General features: G+C 35.9%; 1 protein-coding gene across 1 annotated transcript in view; it reads left to right on the forward strand.

The window, feature by feature from the left end:
- The first annotated feature begins 1315 nt into the window (after positions 1 to 1315).
- The window catches only part of LOC121416320 (alpha-N-acetylgalactosaminide alpha-2,6-sialyltransferase 2-like), a 34868-nt gene continuing 17255 nt past the window's right edge, over positions 1316 to 18928 (forward strand). The window contains exons 1-2 of the mRNA XM_041609873.1: positions 1316 to 1439; positions 9200 to 9569. Coding sequence (XP_041465807.1) covers positions 9550 to 9569 — 20 coding nt within the window. The 5' untranslated portion in view covers positions 1316 to 1439; positions 9200 to 9549. The remainder of the gene's footprint in view (positions 1440 to 9199; positions 9570 to 18928) is intronic.

The following is an 18928-nucleotide window of genomic DNA, read 5'->3' on the forward strand; positions in this document are numbered from 1 at the left end:
TCTTAGTGTAAGTAGTTATTCAAGATAATGAAATGTGTTTACAATTAAGGCCTACTATAATAAAAGCTTTATTCAAATTCATGGATATGTGTTCCTCGGATGTTGTTCCGGTATATCCCGAGGTCCAGTGTGACAGAATTGGACAATACATGTATAAAGGTCAGATCTGACCATTTCCGTATCATCGGTCCTTATTTGGAGGGCAATTTCAATTTGAAGGATCTATGCATCGATTTTCACATGGACAAATCGCAATTAAATCAGATGAAAATAAATATATATATATATATCAGGCAAGCTTTTGGTAAGATTTTAGGTTGTCAATAACTTCCCAAATCCGATCGCCATTTGGTTAAAAACTTGCATTATGAATAAGTTACGGGTCCAGATGTTAAAAATCGTTATTGTGTCGTTAGTCTAGAACCGATAGATAATACAAGAAAAGACATGAGTTTTAAAGTATTGTTTGATTCGATTTGATTTTATTGATTGAAATGTGCATGTTGAATAAAATCTCAGTAGATTGTAAAATCTATTATTGTCATGTATTTAATTTAATACAGTGCTCTCATGAAGCGTTTCTCTAGCACAGGCACTAGCGTACCTACGGGGGGGGGGGCAGTCTGCCTCCCTGACGAGCTTGAAAACCTATTTTGCCCCCCCCCCTGACGAGCTTGAAAACCTATTTCCCCCCCCCCCCCCCCGACGAGCTTGAAAATCTTTTTTGCCCCCCCCCCCCTCGACGAGCTTGTAGACCTTTTTTTTTGCTTGTCATTTTTTTTCTTTCTTCTTCTTATATTGGTTTGAGTGGCGATTAGTCATATTTGACTATTGTCGCCATTTACTCTCACATAATGAAATTATTACCAATAATACAATTTCTGCATGGTACGATTGAAGACCTTTTTCATCATTGAAAACTTTTTTTTTTGGGGGGGGTACGAAATCCTTTATTTATGATTGATGACCCTTTTTTTTGCTTGTCAAATTTTCGGCGGACGGTTTTGCCCCCTCCCCCTGTGGAAAATCTTAGGTAAGCTACTGAGCACAGGTATGATTATGATTTAACTCATCGCAACGTTTATTTCTTTCCTCTGCGTTGATACCTATACGGTGTATGACGAAAAATTATATTTTTTTTATTTGAGTAAAAAATCACTTTCTTCCTCCTACTGCAAATGGTATCGGAGATCCTGAAAACACATCCAGATCTTACCAATGTGTTGGAAGCTCCTTGATCCTACCGGCATACCACAGAGCTATTAGCTCCACGATCCTACCATCATGACCATGGCTGGGGCTATTTAATACCAAGAGGTCGCGCGTTTGTATACCACGGCAGTGACTGCACATAATACACCATTGCGAACCACACACATCTTGAAGGTCGAGAATCTCTAACCTGTTCTGCCTTGTCTCTGCCGCAGTCATTGCATAAGGTAAGAATTGTTTTTGGTTTATTGTTTTTCCTTCAATCTGTCACAAATTCTGGCATTACAGGTGAAGATCCATATGGATTGGAAATTTTGAAGTATAAAATTCTCACCAATTCCAAACCAAGAAGGCAAGATGGAATTGTTCGGACTCTGGAACTGAAGGAAACGCCTTCTCTGCTCAGTTGGAAGGCCGACAGCATCGGGACCGGTACCGGCGGTATCTTCTAGTTTTATCTCAAATCTGGTGCCAGATTTCCTACCTAACGTTAAGTCTAACTCTAATGTTAGGTTAGGCAATATGGCACCAGATTTGTGCTGTAGAAACGTGTCAAAAAAGTCAATATTCAATTCAATAGTCATTATTCATTTCAATTTTCTACATGTCTACACAGATATTACAACTTCATTTTCTTCATAGTTCATGTTCCTGTCTTTGACTTTGGTGGTCTTGACACCACATTCAGTGTTCTTGGGCATCATGGTCACACATTTTATAGTAATTGTAACATGCATAAGAAGCGGAAATCAGCGAAAAAGCATAATAATCCATGCAAATAAAGTATGAATTATGAATATAAATGTTCAAACAAAATGATTAATTATTCATCCAATATGAACTGAGAAATGAGAAGGGTTATACGAAGCAAAGACCTTAACCTGTGTAGTTCCATGGCATTGGTATGGTCCACATACCAGTATCAGTATCACTGGTCTTGGTACTACCTTGGAACCAGGTCCAAACCGTCCAATCGAAGTCATCTCCCTGGTCCTGGGTGTAGCCACACGAACCTTGCTGGAAGTTGCAGCTAAATCCACCAACATGACCAAGAACAGTTCTGTCAAAAAAAATGGTGAAATGGTTTGCATTTTATTTATTAAGTTATTTATTAGACCAAAAGCTTCAGTCTCTGTATTTTGGTTGTTCCGCTGAACTACGTTGGCTCCACTCACACATATGAATGGGGATTACAGTAAAATGTCAGAAATTGTTGAATAAATCCCCAGAAACGACGGTTATTCCTGTCTAGTTATTTATATGCTTATTTATGTATTAATTCAGTGAATCAGTTAACTCTATAATAACCAAAATAATTGTGTTCAAGTGGTCAGGTAGGAAACTAATGGTGTATTTCACGTTGGTGAAAATAGTATCAGATCGTAACTAGGCACCATTGCTTATTGGCTAATTGTCGTGATAGCTATTTGCTGAAAATACGTAGAATGTAGTACTTAGTGTGTCAATGTCATAGTGACTGACCTTATCGAAGACAGATATTACTGGCAGGTCTGTAACACTATTCTTTTTATTCTACCTATTTACTTCAATTGATATTACTACCTCCGAAAAAGAAAAATTGTTAATTATTGAACTTGCCCTACTACATGTATTATGACAGTTTCGGTCGAGAACAAGAAGCCGGAAAAAAGACTGAGCCACTCAACGACAAATTTCCTGAAATTAATATCAAACTTATTTATATTACCACAACCGAAACCAAAGCTTTTGAAGATGCATTATCATTTGAGATGATGCAGTGTAGGGTTATTATATAAACAATAGTATGAGAATGATTAATATCCAGGATACATGTATAAATACACTTATGTACCTTGAATAAAAAGGAAATCAATTTCAATTTATTTACCATCTTTAAAAATAAGTGGACATAAAAATCTGACATGAAATACAAATATTGTTTAAATAGGAGGGATACCCTTAATAAGCACAGTGCTTGTAAGCAGGGTTCCAACATATACTAAACATTTGAGGTTAACATAAATTATTGGCCTCAAATTTTTATTCTATACTTTGAGTGAACAATTTAGTTAAATGTATGTAGCGACATCTTCACATTTTCTGGCAGCCCAGACTATCAATGTAACACATAATCTGAATGCAGATAGAATTGAAATCTGCATCATATAAGCAGGAAATTAAAATATGGCAAAAACTAGTCCAAAACTGTTGATTTCATAAATTCAAGCATGCGGGAAAAATATATGTGATATCACTCTGATAGAAGTGAAGAAAATGAAATGCATAATCTGGAATGTAAAAAAGTCACCCAGTTTTTCTGTGTACAAACCTATGGAATCACACTGCTTCTCTCATAACGTGACGTCATGGTCTCGAGGCCGGTGAAAAGCACATTAAAGCCTGATAATTGGGGCTGTTCTTAAGCAAAATACTCGGCTGCTAAGCAGTGAAAATGCATAAAACTTTACATTGCTGTATTTAATAGTACTAGTCTAATAAAACTTTAGATTGGTATAATGATTTGTCATTTTCATTTTTGGGTTTCGTTCTGGGTCTTTAAATTCATCAAGCTGCCACCATTAATGCACAAATACCTCCCATGCCTACAAAATATAAAGATGTAAAATTTTTGGTTCAGATCACTTTTCTTTTTTACGATATCATCAGCTTCCTACCGTACATGTCTTTAAGTTCATGTGTGAAATATTTTGGTTAATTGAAAATGTTATTGTTTGTTTTCTGTGGGAAAAGTTGGCCACTTTACGAAATCTTTTTTTTTGGTACTGGTAAGCCACTGATAAGGTATTTTGACCGTATTTTGTTGTTTTGACAAAAAAAGTGTGGAATTCAAGGGGTTAAATTCCACAAGAAAAAGGGACGGGGATGGGAGAGATAATACCTAGTTCGATGAAGCTAAGTTACAGTTGCTGACTAGCCAGCCAAAAAGAATACAGCAAACTTAGTCAAATCATAAATGTAAAGAGCTAGGTGAGGTATGTTGGTGAAGATATTGGTGTGAAGTATAAATGATGAAAATATTCTTAGCACTTGTAGATTGTAAAACCCCGGTTCACAAACATTTGTAGTTCCAAAGCCCGTTCCGAGGGCCCTCCTTTTTACAATAAGCTCGCACCAAAGCCCCGGATTTTGTCTCGCCCGCGACACATACCTACTTGTACCACTTTTTTTGTCAAGTACCCCCCTCCACCCCCCCCTCCGGAATTGGACGGATGTTGCAAAGTACTATTAAACGTATTTAGATCTAGATCTAAATAATTTCTAATATGCAAATTTTAATGCACACATTTGGTAACAATCACTCACTAATACCATAACCCAGCAGGCTTCAGGTTAAAAAAAGTTTTAAGTGATCCTGACTAAAATTGTCTCATTTGTGTGTCACAGATTGACTAAAGGTACTAGATCTAGAATCCAAGTGGTTGATTTGACCATGAAATCTTTAATAATCTGGTCACATTTATTACACATGTCAGACGAAAATAACTGATCATGCTGGGGAAGCTCCAACCAATGGGGAGGCTCCAACCATACTTGATATCATGTAATGTGACACCCCGTGTTTCTGCCTCAACTGTTGAAGCTGCAAAGACTTGGAACAACCTCCAACAGGATCCAGCCCATTATCCCAATGTTGATGCCTTCAAGGCCTTCTTCAGTTGGATTCAGAAGTATAGTATGCTCCACAAACAAGGATGTTTTTACTTTGTGATATGCACAGGTCTGCACTACAAGGGAAAAGGGCCTTTTATATGAAATAATAGTATGTGAAAAGTTCCACACATACACACAGAACCAGTGCGTTTATCTTCATCATCTTGAAGCAGCACTTTCAATAGATCAATATATAGGTCTATTTCTGTCAGGAATATGCTCCACTTAGACTTTGTCTGGCTCCGCGGCATCCCCTCCGTCAATAGACCGATGATGGTTATTTGGGCTTGTAGTGGTTGAGCTCACTGATGCCTTATACATGTAACTACATGTACAGCTTCTATGGAGAAAAGGGTGTGATTTTTTCACCGTCCTCGATTATTCCTAAATTTTGCTTTATGACGGGGGAAAAGGGAATAAATGATAAAAAAGAGATAATTTATATTCAGCTTTGTACCACCTTTCAGAAAAAATATGCTGGAAAATAGCAAATTTTGATGACGAACAGATCAGAATTAGTCAGCCTTCGATCTCTTGATCGCCATCAGCTACAGCTGAGCGTAAATGGACGCGCCAGTGGCTGCTGGCTGGTATGCACAGCTGTAGCTGCGCGATCCTCCCAAACATCTGATTTATCAGTCTACACTTACATGTACCCTGGACCATATTGGGGGTATGCTAGGCGGTAGGCATATAATGGTGACTAGTGGCTACATGTATACTTGCTAAAGATCAGCAGATCCAGATCATCCAGGCCAGGCAATGGCACTAGGGACACCACATACTATTACATTTACTATACATGTATCTACCCAACTCTGAAAGGATTGGAGTGCCCGAATGTGTATAGTGCAGAGAATAAATCTGTGATGAGTAGAGATTTCTTTCAGGTTTTTCATGTCATAAAATTTTTAATTGAAATAAATTATAATCTTTCAAATAGCCATGTTATGAATCTTGACTCTTCTTTATGAACTGATGATGTGTGTCCATGCATGCATCATTATCGGTGCAGCGCATCCTTTGTAGCGCTGCATGGATCTTTGCATTCAAATGGCAGTCCATTCATCCATACTCTATTCAGGTGTACATTTTGTAAAGCAGCAATTTGTGTGATTAGAAACTATTCATGAATGAAGTACTTGCATTTATGTAGGTTGAAACAGCTACAAAAAAGTACATGTTAGCATATTTACATTGTACAAATATATCTAGACAGGTTATCTTATTTTATTTCTACACAGGTTGTATTTGCAATAATGTGTAAAGAAATATGTGGGTACCAGAACCACTGCACATTAAGTCCAGACTCCATCTCTAATTAAAGCACGAGAATTTAAGCTGGAACTGAAGTGCATTTTTTTTTCAATTTACGTGAAAAGCAAAAATGGTGAGATCTATTTATATTTTTCAGAGCTAGTCATTCTTTCAGTTTAGATCCATTTAGTCTTGGTTTCTGTGTTTTTAATAAGTTGATGTTGCATTAAGAGCTTATTTTTTGAAGCCCATCTTTAGTTTTGGTAAATCCCCTCAAAAGTGAATTGTCAAGTACATTGCTAGATTATACATGTATGCCGTGCCCCCGAACAGATGTGAAGGATGTTTGCAAACTAAAATGTGTTTTATTGGATTTAGTTCAACATACTGATGTTACACTGATTTCAATTTGTTTGGGTACCTGATCAAGATAAAATTAATGAATGAGGAAATCAACTCTTTTTAATATCCATATATTTTTATTGATCTTTTACAAGCGTTTACGTATTTTGTTTTTATTATTTTTAATTTACTATTTCCTCATTATCTTATGTACATGTATATAAATTTTCTTTGCCAAAGTATTCTTGCCTATACACATATTTCTCATGTCAGTTTTTACAAAGTTTACTGTTTTTTAATGTTTGAAATATGTAATGAGTCTTTTTATTGTTTTTACTTTGTATACATGAACAATTCAGCCATTTGGCTGCGACTCATGTTTTTAATAAACCTTGAATTGAATTGAATTGAATTATTCAATGGCCCGTATTCTGAAGTCGGGTTTAAGTTAAATTCAGGTTTAAAGTTGTGGTTTAAGTATGGGAAGCCAAAAGTATCAAATTTGTTATTAAGTTGTATGTTTCTTATGATTATTGTGCTCTTTCCTGATTCATCGATGGTAAAGTCAATCATCTAATTATACTTCCTATACAATTATGAATGATTTGAGAGCCAAACGAGCTGAAGTATGTTATCTCTACTGGTAGTGATTTATGTAACAATTGGCTCACCATACTTAAACCACAACTTTAAACCTGATTTTAAGTTAAACCCGACTTCAGAATACGGGCCATTGTATTTGTCTTGTTTATAAAAACCCTTCTCAAACACATAATTGGCAGAAATTTTCAGGAAATAATCTTTGTCTTCCAGAGTAAGTGCTGCATCAAGGTAATGAAACAAATTGGTCAGTAGCTTTTTAATATCCAATTGCTAGTGCTCTGAAATGGCTATTTTACATCAAATTAGAACATTGCTGACATTTTCTATATATATATATAGGCCTATGCAAATGAGGGGACTGATGATGTCATCCACTCACTATTTTTGTATTTTTACATGATATATGAATTATTCTTATTTTCCCCTCATTTTCATGTGAAAGAAAGCTTTTAGTCCTCCCTGGAAATGAAAAATTATCATTGTTATAACATTTCATGGTTTAGTCAAGTTAGTTTGTATTATGAAATTGGTAAAAATTAAAATATTGTATAATTCAAACTATAAAAAACAAAAATAGGGACATCATCGACTCTCTCATTTGCATGTTGCTGAGTTGTACACATTAAACCGTTTTGTGAAAAATGAGCACAATTTTCAAATGTCATAACTTTCTTATTTTTCACCCAAATTTTGATGAAATTTTCAGCATTGTGCTGATCAACACATTTCTTGGGTGGACTTGACCTTTAAAATACATGTAGTTTGGTTTGAACAGATAAAACAAAACACTGAAAATTCCATTAAAAATTGTACAAGGAATAGTAGTTTATATGACATTTTAAAGAGAAATGCCAGTAGTTGCAGTAAACACTGATTTCATGAGAAAGTCTGTAAAACCAGGCTTAATTGTCAGTATATCATCGAGGTTCTAGATCTGGTACATTGACATAAACTGAACTTTGTGAAATCTTGAAATCTACGCTGAAAAATGTTCATAATGAAGATCACCAACACAGATAGGCACACGTGGGACAATGTATTATTATTGCTGGAATAAAGAACCGACGGAAGCCGAATCCGCGCTTATTTTGCTTATTTCTCAGCAATTACACAATTTCTTCCAAAATCCTTTGGCACATATTTTTTATTCATACAAACAGACACTTGGGTGGTCATTATATTAGATTCTGTAAAAAGTCATTTTGCGATCGTTACCAAAACTGGAATTTATCTGTAAAGTTCTTCAGTCAAGTGGCTCTACATGTGTACATGTACATTCATTGTTTTAATGAATATACATGTTCACTGTACAGTAAGTTAGATGATGATGTTATGTTACCCCAAATTATTCTTTTGTATTTCATTTTATATATTTATAAAATACATATTTGTGTCTCCCTCCTTTTGCTTTACTTTTATTTACTGTCCTACTCTTTCTTGTCATTGATATTTTTATGAGACTCTCAAATCTCAATGCATATTCGTTGGAGCCTTCACCCAACAAGCTACTTTTGGCTCCCTCGTCTACATCTCTCATTTTCTCTTTTTATCATTATTTCATAACCAACTACATGAATACTTTATCATATTTTTCTTTTATTGTTATTATGTACACGCATTTCATATCTTACAAGGATATTTATGCATATATCTAAGAAAATCTGTATCATCTATTATGTGTATTGAGTTGATGATATTTGAAAATGGAAATGTTGATATGAATAAACCTTAATTAATATCAATGTTGTTCACCAAGAAGAAAAAAAAAGATTGAAAAACAAGATAATCATGCCACATCTTATTCTGTCTCAAGACTACTGTGTATGAATGATTTCAATGACATGAGAAGAAGGAAACTGGGGACATCACATCAGAGGGAGGGAGGGAAGATAAAAATATATGTAGATGGGTACACAGTGGTAGGACATGAAGAGAGAGAGAACAATGAAAGAGAAGAGAAATCGTGGGATGTTAGGATGGGGTCACCCGTGGTTATTGAAATCCCCCCCACCCTCTGGGTATTGAACAAAAGAGATATGTGTCTTGTACTGTACATGTTTGCATGTCTGCTATTTTACATGTCAATATATCACAAGATTCAACCTCATCATATTTGGATTTCTTTTTTCAGATCATCTGTGGTTATTGAAATCCCACCCACTTCAGCCCATCAATCAGGAAATCTGCATGTGCTCCCCATTGGCTGGATGAAAACTGTCCTCTATCCACGACCACAATGGGTAACCCAATTCACAGAATTTTTAGACGATGATGTGAGCAGGGCGATTTGGCTGCAGACGGTGATCAGTCTCAAATACTTGGATGGTTTGAGTTGGCACGTTTTGAGCTCTGTACACTATTCCAATAAGATGAGGTGCTGAACCTTGATATTGTGTTCCTCTTCTCCATCGTTCATTTTCATCATCTTATCTTTAGAGAAACGACGGGAGGTGTCGTTGGTCGTGGAAGATTTACACCATCATGGCCAACTGCCCTAAATGGTAAGCCCTTAACATAAATTATGCAAGATGAATTGTACGTGTCTTGGGCTGTGGATGGGGAATTGGTAATGAGCTATCTTGCTGTCAAATGTTTACATGTTAAGATTGCCTGTCTTTATATTTGTTATTTTTGGAGGGCATTGTGTGTTTATTATACATTAATGTGCATTCATTTGTTCATGAGGCAATGACATATCTTATAAAAAAAATTCATGAGATTAAAATTAAGTGGAACCTTTAGAATACCTGCATTACATACTGTATGAAAAAAAATGCAGTGTTATTCCTTAAAAGTCAATTTGAATGGAAAGATAAAACCAAAGAAGCATTTAACATTGAAAATTTCAAGATTATCAGATATTATTGAAACTTAGGATATTTTGAAGTTTAGCCTACATTGTCATCTCACAAAATCATTATTTGTGCAAATTGCCAATAAATGAGTTGATGGTGTCACATGTTGCAATGATAGAATAACATATAACACATTTACGATGCCTTTTGTAGTTTATTAAAATTAGAAATAAAATAATTTTAGTGAATACCTATTTACATATCAGACAGTATTTTTTTTCTCCAACTGATTTTTTTTTATACACGTGTGCAAATTTTATATAGTAAAAGAAGATCTTGATGGAATCATGTTTAGAGTCAAACTATATATTAAGTTCAGATGAGGAAAAGTTTTTAGTATTTCCTATACATGTACCTACAGTATATTATTGGTTTCTCATTCGTAAACCACCCATGCAGTGCATAGTTTTGTGAAAGGCAGAAGAAAACAAAAATAAAATGCTAGGCTTACATTTCATTTGATTTCTTATTTTGCATATTATTTTGAACCAAGATAGATGGCGAATAAGAGATGCGCCTAGTACACCTGTAGTACACAATAGACATGCATACAGTCTGAACTGATAGAGAGGGACATTAATATGCGATAAAGCCATTTTGGGTTATTGCTTCTAATGACTCACTTTAATAGTCTTTCCAAATCATAAATTTATAATCACAAAAAGCTTTTTCGCTTTGATATCAGGATAATTATTCTATTTATGTTTTCCTGTATTGAAATGAACATGTGAAAATGGTACTGGTTTCTGCAGCCATGGTAATGAAAGGAAATCAGCTATCCTCAATCCATCAGTATCTCCCTGAAGGACCTGACTGTCATATAATTGCCAGAAGCTATCAGACACATGGGATGTTTGTCATGTCTTTTTGAAATCCATGCTCTCTCATCTCATATTGATGAATTTTATCCCAATTCCTGAACCTGTGGTTCAATATTGCTTTCATTGGATGATGTACATGTACATGTATGCATGCATAATGAAGAACAAAACAAATGAAAAACTTTGTTTAAATTGCATGAACAGCAGAAGCACTGAGTCAAATAGATCCCAACACTCTAAAACAAGAAATGTCATCTTAACATTTGAAAGGTTGGAGGAGTGACAACATTTTCTAAATGTTGCATTTACCACTTTAAATGGTTCTACCCAACACCTAAAATGTTGGATTCAGCTTTATACACGGTTAACATTTGGAAAAGGTTGTCGCTCCTCCAAACTTTCAAATGTTGATTTAACATTGAATGTTTAGAGTGAAAATGATCACCATTGTACCCTGATTTTTTTTTAAACATTGATCAATCAAATGGTCTATATTAACCCTATCTAGGCCGGGGTATTTTGGGAGTTCATATGGCCCTCGGAATGGGGGGGGGGGGCCTCCCAGGCCCCCCCCTAAGATCTCGGCCGTCGACCGCGCGATCGCGCCGAAAATTGGCACGCGGGTTGCCTGGGACATAATCTACAAGATTGTATAGTAATTTATTTCATGTGAATCGCTATTAAGTGATTATGCTAATTTATGCATAATTAGTATGCGAATTCATACTTTTTGCTCTAACTCCCTAAATAAAGCTCCAAATGTACTAATTTTTGGTATAGAAACTCTTTGTGGTGTTCTTAGCAAGTGTACATGAAAAAAATTGCGATATCAAATCATTTTCTTATGTATTTTATTGTTTTTTGCAATTTCTTATGTATTTCTCTGTTTTTTGACCTTTTGTTTTTCATTGTTTTTTCAATGAAATTTGTTGGGGACTCTTCTGTGATCATAAAAAGCATAAAATAAATACATTTAGACCAGCAAAACTAAAAATAATCATACATTTATGAATTTTGGTTGAAAAAACAATTTGCATTGACTTTGTACACAAAATCACGTTTTTGAGCAATTTTCGGTCTGACATGCACTTACATAATGTTGCGTAATTTCGGAACCATGTACCCGGGTGACGCAAAGTTGGTCTCAAAAGTTGCGCAAGACTTGAAAGTAAAAAAAGTCAGCGAGCGGCGCGGTCAAAAAATTTTGCACTGCGAAAATATTGCGTGATTCGTTGAGGGGGGGGCCTCGGAGGCCCCCCCCCCCGGCCTAGATAGGGTTAAAGTATCAGTGGAGTACTTCTCATTTTTTCCTCAGTAAGATAGATATTGGGGATAATTTGTGAGAATGAGTTTGTTCACTTTGTCGTGAAATTCATTCTAATTTTCAGGAGAAGCCTGTAACATCAGGATGAGGCTTTGTCAGACTCAATTTGAAGCTATTTTTCAAGGTTTTCAAGAAAGCTCATGATCTCAACAGGGGTGTTGGATCTACACATGACATGGATTGTGGGCCTTTTCCACTGTAGGCCACATCTGTAATATACATGTAGCTGTTCATTCCAATTTTCTTTTTTTTTATACGCCCGTCTAGACGGGACGTATTATGGTATCATGCTCGGTGTCCGTCTGTCTGTCTGTCCATCCGTCCGTCTGTCTGTCCGTTAACTTTTCCTTGTAAACATGATAGACAAAACCTAGGTTCATGTAATTTTGTGTGTATGATACTAGCATGGATCCCAGGAAGCCAAATGATTTGGAGGTCAAAAGGTCAAAGGTCAAGGTCATATTGACATGTTTTCATCTTACCCTTCTGCAGTCATTGTAAACGTGATAACTTCAGTTTAACTTAATCTAGGCTCATATAATTTGGTGTGTATGGATCCCAGGAAGCCTTTTGATTTAGAGGTTAAAAAAGGTCAAAGGTCAAGGTCACAGTGACATGTTTCACCTTACCCTTCTTAAGTCCTTTTAAACGTGATAACTTTGGTTTAACTTAATCTAGGCTCATATAATGTGTGTCATACTAGCATAGATCAGCAATTCTATTGATTTTGAGGTCAGAAGGTCAAAGGTGAAGCCGCCACCTTCCACTTTTCTTGTTTGACCAATAACTCCATTTTCCGCATTACAGGCGGGCATATTATGTGCTCGCGTTAGCGACACTCTTGTTTTGTATAAAATATTGTAAAAGAAAGTGATTTTAGGAGGCTCTTTTGCAACTTACAACATGTGGGCTACATTTGATCCCTTGTGTTATTTGAATTTTCAGACCTTCCGATGAACTCTCTGCAGTAATCTTATTTTGTTTCCCCGATGTGAAATTCAAACATTTGATTTGCTTTTGATAATGTCTGTACAGTAAATATAGATGGCGTTATGCTCGACGCTTCAGGTAAGTGCAGAGACTGACCAAGTTTATGAGACTTGTTTGAGTGAACTAATCAACTAACCATGTAGAGACTCCAGGAGTCTTTTGGATGCTTTGTGGGGTGGGGTTGTAGCACTGAAGCCTCGGGGGGAGGGGGGGGGGCACTTACATTGATGAGTGGATACCATGCGCGACCCTCAAAACATAGAAAAAAGGATGTCTTTTTCAAGATACATGTAGGGCACGTTATGTACGTAATGTGTTAAGGGTGTCAAAAACACTAAAATAATGAAAAAAGGTATCTATTTTTGCTAGGAGGCTACGTGTTTATAGGGGTTAAATTTGCGATGGTATGAAAAATTATGACTAAATTGTTAAAGGATGTACTTTTTGCCCCAAGAGTCAACACTACGTGTTTAGAGTACGATTGGCGGGAGGTGGGGCTGTGCTAAACCCAACGATGTAGGTAAAGGTAAAATTGACGACCGAGGCCCATGACATAACAATTAAAATATTGCTGTACTTGATTAGAGATTCAATTCAGGGAATGCTTGGCAAGAGTATTGTTTTGTTTCCATTAGTTGTTAAGGGTAGGGTTTCATCACACACCAAATAAGGGGTGCATTTCAGAATATGGAAAATACGTGTTTAGGGTGCTTTTCCAGACCCCATGGTCACCCATGGTATCCACTCGTCAATGGAAGTGCTGTTAGCAAGTGCCCCTTTGCCTTCTTACAGGTGCTCTTTCTTGTATCAGTGACCCTTTTTTTACCTAAGAATAGTGCGAAGTGCCACATGAACGTGTTCTGTGCCCCTTTTACCTGAGAAGGACCTGTTATGTGTTAATGAGTGCCCCTTTGCCTTTATAGACTGTGCCTGTTCTTCATATCAGATACATGTATTAGATGTCCTTAAAATTAAAAACCACTCTTTTTGTGCCCGATGAGCGCCCGGTATCTTTATTTAGCACTGTTCTGCTTCCTTCTGCAAGTGCGTAATGAATGAAAAACTTGTAAAACTAATCCTACGGTACCTAAAGTATCATAAGTCATGTGAGTGGGGTATATATAAGTAATTTGTTCTTTAAGATGTGGCCGTATGCAGGGGGGAGGTGAATGAACCCTTAATAACGTGCCATGAACACATATCTGTGCAGAACACATTTCGTGCAATGGTCATACAGCTATTGTTATGGCTATTTAATTTTGAGGAGTGCATTGCATGCATGAGTGATTCCATTGTTCATTTCAGCTCATGGTCAAGATGTTTAACTTTATTGTCTCAGGAGTGATTCCCTTTTTTCATAAATAAAACAATTAAATTTAGATGCTGAAAAGAAATACGGCACTTGCTGATTACAGCGAATGGCACATTCATTAAGAGTTAAAAAAAAACACATTACAGTGTATTTCACTGTGCCTCCATGATAAGCGAGGGAGCAAAGTTTTTTCCATAAAGTTTATGCGTGCTGCCCTCACCCCCTGCCCTCCGCGAGTAATATATTCACTGACGATGTATGACGTCACAAAGTTTAAACTGTAAATATAAAGATTCATGAATCTTTTTAAATTTTTTTTGTTCCTTGATGGATTTGCTTTTACAAAACCTTCACCAATGTTTTTCTCAATAAAATCAAACTAACTCATTATCAGGATGTAAACTTCCACTTTTATAACAGGTTCTTAAATTTACTGTATTTTTGTGATTGGGCAGATTTGAATACAAACATGTACATGTAGCCTATTGATATTTCTTTGATTCTGAGCATGATAGTTGACTTTTTGTCATTTTAAGCATCAGATGCAGACATGCAGTGGATCCCCACCCCTCTATTTGAATAACAGCTAAATTATTACTGCATGCCTGGTATTGGTAAAAGCTTCAAGGTCTAGTCTATCTCAACAAAATTTTGCACAAGTTTGAAATAAGTTACAGCTTATAAGAAAACTTTATATCCTTATTTTTCAATTCAGTATGTATCAGTAGTACTTACATTCACACATGTATTTTTTTTGTATGTAATGAATTGGCATGATTTGTGGATTGATTGAAAGGAAATATCCCTCGATTGAATGAAGATCAATAAAGTTTTCATTTTTATAAAATGTTGTGCATGTTGTTCTAATACAAAAATGTATTATGAGAAATGCCCTTTCATATTTGATTTCAATTTTTTTTAGACATGTAGAGATTTAGAGCCAACAATCAGTACCTAATTTGACATCAGGGCAGATGATTTTATTTTCAATTGTTTTTATAACTCTCATGAATGAAATTTAGCAATTAAATGCTTTCATCACAGCTGCAAGAAACATAGATACCAAAATTACCAGGATTTATGTCATGGTATGGTGTTATAAATATTACATGTACATTACAGTTTAAAGTGAATTTTATACTGGCATCATATTTCATATCTCATACGTACTAGCAGAGATTGGGTGAAATATAAACATAGTGATCAATTGAAATGTTGATCTTCTTTAGCGGTATCATGATCACTATAAGAACAAAAAGAGAGAATACCAGGATATGAGTGGATTGAGGAACAATTTTCTTGGTATCACATGCTTCAGACAGAACAGACATGTACATGTAGACTGTGATCACCCTGCCTGCCTACTGTTCGCTTTATAAATTTCTGACAGTAAAGGTACAGAGCTGTGTTAAAATCAATAATTTCCTTTTTATCAAAACTGTTAATCACTTAATAAACTAAAGTAATAATTAGTCCATAAATATTTCTATTCTAAGTCCTGTAAAATTGCATGAGAATATAGATCTGTCATTTCTGTGTCAGGTCTGAATGCTGCCATGGCCTATTGGCTGTCCTCCAAAGATCTGGATAAAGATTTATGCTATGAATGGTGGGGGGGGGGGGGCCTAAAGCTAAGCATTTTGTTTTTGAACGATAATAATAGATATTCTAAAGATCCTTTAAAAAAAATGTATCACAAAACTCGCTAATATAAAAATCCTGCCGTGTTTTCTGAACACCTCTTGACTTCGCCGCCCGATGTAGAAATGGGTTCTAAAGCTACGCACTCGATTTATTGCTCAAATAAATAGTATTTCCTGTGCCTCAATTCTTAAAATATGTCCATATTACGATAGAAAAATATGAAATTAAAATGAATATAACTCCAAAATTCCAAACATTTGCTTATTTTCTCTCCATTCAATGCCCGAGGGAGGGGGGCACTCCGTATATAAATCGTGGTGGGTATGTAGGGAAGGGGACCCCCATTTTTACATTCAAATTTCTGTTCCAAGTCAGCATTTTTATCTTGGGGCATTTTCACGGTTGCTTTTAAGAAAACTCCCATCATTTGTTTTTTTAGAGATAATCATACTGTACACACAATGAAAAGTGTGTAAAATTGTGCCGCGTAATGTCAGTTAACGTGAAGATGCCCTCGAGAAAAAAAACAAAAAAAAGCTGTTCCCAAGCATAGCCCATTTTCTTCTCAAATTATTGAGAAAAAAAGAAATGTGTCTCAAAGCTTCGCATAGTTTTCGTCACGCCGTTCCAGCCACATTGATCCACTACAAAGAGCTGCAGTTTTGGTGAAAACCAGCCCACATAGTGCTGTCTGACCATCACTTCTGCGCGAGCGTACCCGGCGCCTGTGCCGCTGGGCTAGCTGTATGCCCATTCCATAGGGACGCATACGCACTCACACAAAGGCAAACTGTTCCTAGGACCTCCGTTTTGACAAACATATTTGTACTTTCAGAAGCCCATTCCGAAGACCCTCCTTTTTACAATAAGCCAGTTCCAGAGCCCCCATTTTTTGTCTTGCTTGCAGCACATACCTACTGCTTTTGTGTTGAGTGCCCCCCTCCCCGTATTGATTGGTTTATTGTAGCCTCTGTAGTCTGTAGAAAAATTGAATAGGGATCGTTCGTCACTCTGCAGTCACAGTTCCACACACAGAGATAGAGTTCGCATTTATTTTTCCATCGAAATTGCATGCACAATGAAGTGGTGCGTAGCTTTTAGGACCACCTACATGTAGCTCTAGGACCCCTGACGATACATTTTAATTGCTTATTACACAAGGGACACAGCTAGACACGTCAACGTTCCACTGTTTGAACGGTCAAGCACTACTCTGAAACGTGTTACCTGTTCCTGTTTGAATTTTCTCACCTTATTGATGGTAAAGGCAAACATCCTTCAGGTTCAATAGTGTAAACACTATTTGAACTTCTCTAATATCTACACTGTATACCATTCTCATATGTGTTCTTTATTTGTTCTAAAGGCAAACAGTGAACAAAAACTGACTAAACACAATAAACTTCATGAATACACTCATCATCATGAATTTCACACCATTGGTGTAGGTCACATTGTGTGACTGTGATGAATTGAAAGAAATATGATACATTTATTTGATTATTGAAGGTCAAGTCCACCCAAGAAAACTGTTTATTTGAATAAATGGAGAAAAATCAATCTAGCAAAATGCTGAAAATTCATCAAAATTGGATGTAAAATAAAAAAAATTTATGACATTTTAAAATTTTGCTTATTTTTCACAAAATAGTGATATGCACAAATCAGTGACATGCAAATGAGACAGTCGATGATGTCCCTCACTCACTATTTCTTTTGATTTTTTTTGTTTGAATTATAAAATATATATTTCATTTTATACAGATTTGATTATAAGGACCAACTTGACTGAACATACATAAACAATGCTAATTCCACATGTTCAGGAAGGAATCAATCATTGTTTCACTTGACTTGAAGAGAAAATTTAGAATATTTCATATTTCACATAATAAAATACAAAATATATGGTAAGAGGGTGATGTCACTAGTCTCGTCATAATTGCATACTGACTGGGATGTGCATGCATACATTGTTTTGTGAAATTAAGCAAAACTTGATTTTACATCAGAATCTGATGAAATTTCCATTGCTATGCTTGTTAGATTTGTCTTGTTTTATTCAAATTGATCGACTTTTTTGTTTGGGTGGACTTGTCTTTTAAAGATGATAGGATCGAATGGTGTACATACAGATAATGAATGTTTATGAGTGCAATGGATCATTTCATCTTACATGTACACCGAATGAAGTATTCTGTCCATTGCACTCATAAACATTCATTCATTAATTGATTTGTATGACACCTAAAAATAGATTTTTTTTTCAAATGAAATTTTGAATTTCGATGCAAAACACACTCATGCAGTGCGAGTTCGGTCTGTTGATTGTTACGTCATTATAACATGCGCACTGCTTGTGCCTTCAGCTGCATGCAGTCTCGGTGTGCGAGTGCAATGGACAAAATCGTATGGATCCAAAATTGCATGGTGAATGGATCCAAAATTGCACGATTGATGATGCCATTGCAAAATGGGCTGAATGAACGATATCAAACAACCAATCAAATCACAAGGATCTTTCTTGGTGTCGTATAATGACTGCTATCGTTGAGTAATTTTTGAGCAGGGAAAAGTACCCATAAAAGTGTCAACTGTACATCAATGGTCCACACTTGAAGGTAGTGTGTTGAGCTTTTTGGTTTATACAAACCTGTATATCAGGGTTTTTTTAATGAGAACGTAACCTTTGTAATAAAATGATTTGTTTTTAAAGCCTGTGTATAGCTTTGGTAAAGGGTCAATAATGTGATTGATAATCGAATATCATCTAATATGACAGTCTTACTGAAGCGTAGAGACCGTTAGATATTTTTCCAACTGCACTTCTCTGAGAAAATTTCAAATATTCAAATCTTGGATATATAGCGCCCTCTCTCGGCGATGCTTGTTTTAAATTAAAAAAATGGGCATT

The sequence above is a fragment of the Lytechinus variegatus genome, chromosome 5 (assembly GCF_018143015.1).
Source record: "Lytechinus variegatus isolate NC3 chromosome 5, Lvar_3.0, whole genome shotgun sequence".
NCBI lineage: Eukaryota > Metazoa > Echinodermata > Echinoidea > Temnopleuroida > Toxopneustidae > Lytechinus > Lytechinus variegatus.